This window comes from Ipomoea nil, unplaced genomic scaffold (assembly GCF_001879475.1).
Source record: "Ipomoea nil cultivar Tokyo-kokei standard unplaced genomic scaffold, Asagao_1.1 scaffold2792, whole genome shotgun sequence".
Taxonomy (NCBI): Eukaryota; Viridiplantae; Streptophyta; class Magnoliopsida; order Solanales; family Convolvulaceae; genus Ipomoea; species Ipomoea nil.
The window spans coordinates 2,235,089-2,238,192 of NW_017619220.1; the positions used below are offsets into that span (position 1 = coordinate 2,235,089).

At 57.1% G+C, this 3,104-nt stretch overlaps 1 protein-coding gene across 1 annotated transcript; it reads right to left on the minus strand.

The window, feature by feature from the left end:
* Positions 1-480: 480 nt before the first annotated feature.
* Positions 481-1,443, minus strand: LOC109157792. The gene has a single exon (XM_019305632.1). The coding sequence runs from the start codon at positions 1,441-1,443 to the stop codon at positions 481-483; it is 963 nt and encodes a 320-aa protein (XP_019161177.1).
* Positions 1,444-3,104: the final 1,661 nt, after the last annotated feature.

The following is a 3,104-nucleotide window of genomic DNA, read 5'->3' on the forward strand; positions in this document are numbered from 1 at the left end:
CCGGTGAACCCAGATAGGGGGGTCCTAACCTGCTCCAACTGATCCCTTGGGAGGCCGAGTTGGATGAACGTGTCGTAGTACATGACATTTACCGAGTTGCCCGTGTCTACGAGCACTCGGTGCACCACTACGTTGTTAACGTCCAACTTGATCACCAAAGCATCTCGGTGTGGTAGGGGACCATCCGGCAGGTCGTCATCGGTGAAGGTGATGGGTTCCCTCCGTAGCTTCTTCTCTCGTGGGGCTTGTGTCACCTCCCCAACGTACAGACTCTTCGCCCACTTCTTCCTTTCGGCTTGGGTGTCGCCACCCTCGGGTCCTCCAAAAATGACATAGATGGACCGCTTCTTTGGGGGCTAGGAGTCTTCCGTCGTCTTCTTCAGAGCTTTGGCCGTGCTCTCTTTTGCGGAGTGCCGAGTTGGGTGGCGCGGGGCCACCACTCCCTTTCTTCCATACGTTTTCCCGGCCCTGGCCTTGGGGTTAGCTGGGCCGCTTGATGAAGTGGCCCAGGTAACCCATCTGGATGAGCTCCTCAATTTTCTTCTTTAGGAGGATGCACTCATCCGTGTCGTGACCGTTTTGGCGATGGAACCAGCAGTACTTCTTGGGGTCGCCCTTTGTCGAGATCTTCATGCACTTCTCCTTGGGAAACTCGACGATCCCCTGGTCCTCCGCGTGGGCTAGGATGACACTCACGGGGTGCGTCAGTGGGGTGAGGAACCGTGTAGAGTTCAGCCTGGGCCCCTCGGCATATTCACGACGATGCTGTCGAGATGCCCTGCCGCGCTCCTCCTGGGGGGTTTTGTCCTTCCGACCTCTCCCTTCTTTCTGCTCCCTCTTCCTCTTCTCGACGGCTTCGGTGTCGGCATATCTGGCCGCCCTGTCCATCAGGTCGGCATAGTTCTTCGGGGGGTACCGGATGAGATCCTGGTGGAAAGTACCCGACCTCACATTGTTCCTGAAAATTGGTATAGCCGACTTACCATCGAAGTTGGCGACTCCCATGGCCTCTTTCTTCCACTTAATGAGATACTCGGCGAGCGATTCCGAGCTCTTCTGTTTCAGGTCGCATAGGTCGGCGATCTGCTTCTTCCTTGAGATGCTAGTGGCGAAGTGGGACAGGAACTGTTTGGTTAGGTCCGTGAAGGTGGAGATGGATCCCCCTGGGAGGGACCCGAACCAGTCTTGTGCCTGCCCGTCCAGAGTGGCAAAGAATCCCCTGCATAGGATGGCGTCGGTGGCCTCGGTAATCATCATGGCGGCCCTGTACCTGGTGAGGTGCGACCGCAGGTCCGTGGTCCCCGAGTATGCCTTGATGGTGGGGAAACGGAAATCCTTGGGCAAGGGTTCCTCTATGATAGAACTCACGAACGGGGTGGACAGTATGTCATGGGGCTCCGAGGACCCGTCCCTCTCGTCGAACTTATTCTGGAGCTCGTCCATCCTCCTCCGTAACTGCTCGACCTCGTCCCGATTGGAGCTCGGGACTCGGCCATTTGTCTCACCTGTTCACTCTACCCGGGTAGGCTGTCCGCGTCGCGGGGGAGCTCGGGTCTCACGATCTGGGGATCTACGCGAGCCTGCCTCCAGCCGCAGCCGGGCTCGGGGTCCGTGGCTTGGCGACCTCCTGGTGCCCAATGCTTGTCGGGGCAGCTGCGGGAGCACGATTCTGCGGCGGGTGGCTCGTTGGCGACCGGCCTCAGACCCAGCCTGTCCCGAGCCGACACGCGATCGCCCAACCGCTCCAGGGCGGGCCTGGTTTGGGTTGGGGCCCTTCCATCATCACCGTGCTGATGGTCTCGGCGGGAGCTCTCTCCTCCTCGTCTGTCCGTCGGGCGGGGGGAGTTGACTTCCCCTTATATGGCCCGTACTGGAGGTGGCACGGTGCTCGGCCCGCTGCGCTCCCTGGAGAGAGGTAGAGGTGGAGGCGGTACGGTGCTCGGCGGCAGGCCCCCTTGGGTGGCGCCTAGGTCGGCTTGTTCCTCTTTTCGGAGGCCCGCCGCGACACGGGCCAGTGCCGTGGAGGCTTGTTCGAAGACCGCCACCCCCTCCGGGATGAGGGCGCTAGTTGGAGCAGTAGCAGCGGGAGCCACGGGGGGGGTGGTGCACCACTGCTGCGGTGGTTGGTGAGCTGGGCACTCAGGTCTCCTCCCGACTTGTTGGAGGCGGCCGGTTGGACGCTGGGTGCCCTGTTGGGGCTGTTCCCGTTTGCGACGAGCTGGGTGCCGCGGGAATCGTTGGTGTGGCGAGAGTTAGATCTTGATCTCGTCATGGTAGCAGGTCGTGGTAGACCACTAAATGTAGAATACGCTTGAGCTGGGACAGCAGCTCTCAACTTGATCACCAATGATGGATTTAATTCACCCGGGGTGGCCCGAATTATTAAACCCGAATAAGAATATGTACGAAATAAATAATATAACGCAGTGATATAGTAAGCTATTACAAGACTTGATTAGGACAATAATGCTAGAAGATAACGCAGTGATATAGTAAGGTCGTAGGGACCGTATATTGTATTAATTATCGCTAATAAGCTATTACAAGACTTGATTAGGACAATAATGCTAGAAGATAGTAGTTCAGGAATATGTTGTGTCCTTGTTTAGGACAAGATGGAGGCTTTTATATCAGCTCAACCCCCAACCGCACCCCTAAAACCGGGGGTGGTTAGATCGGCCCGCTTTGACCGCGTCCCCTCCGGGACCGGGTCCAAAGTGGGGCGACTCGGCATGGCCGAGCTGGGCATGTGCCGAGCTCGGCCTAGCCCTCGGCCTAGCCGAGTTCACCATGGACCGGCTTGGCAGCAGCTGGGTCCATGGTGACGAGCTCGGGTGCACCGAGCTCGTCCGTGGCCGGGCTCGGCCCATGGCCGAGTCGCTTTGGGCCGACCCGGCCACGGCCCAGGAGATTGGGCCGAGGCGTCTCGGGTCGGTTCGTTCCGGGTCCAATATATCCATTACATATATTTTATGTTATCCCAACTAAAAATTTAAGTTAATACATATGTTGAGCATTAATATAGAAACAAAAACATTTTGTTCAACTATCAGTTTAGCATTTTAGTTGATATTAAGCATATCCTTCAATTTAATATTAGAACC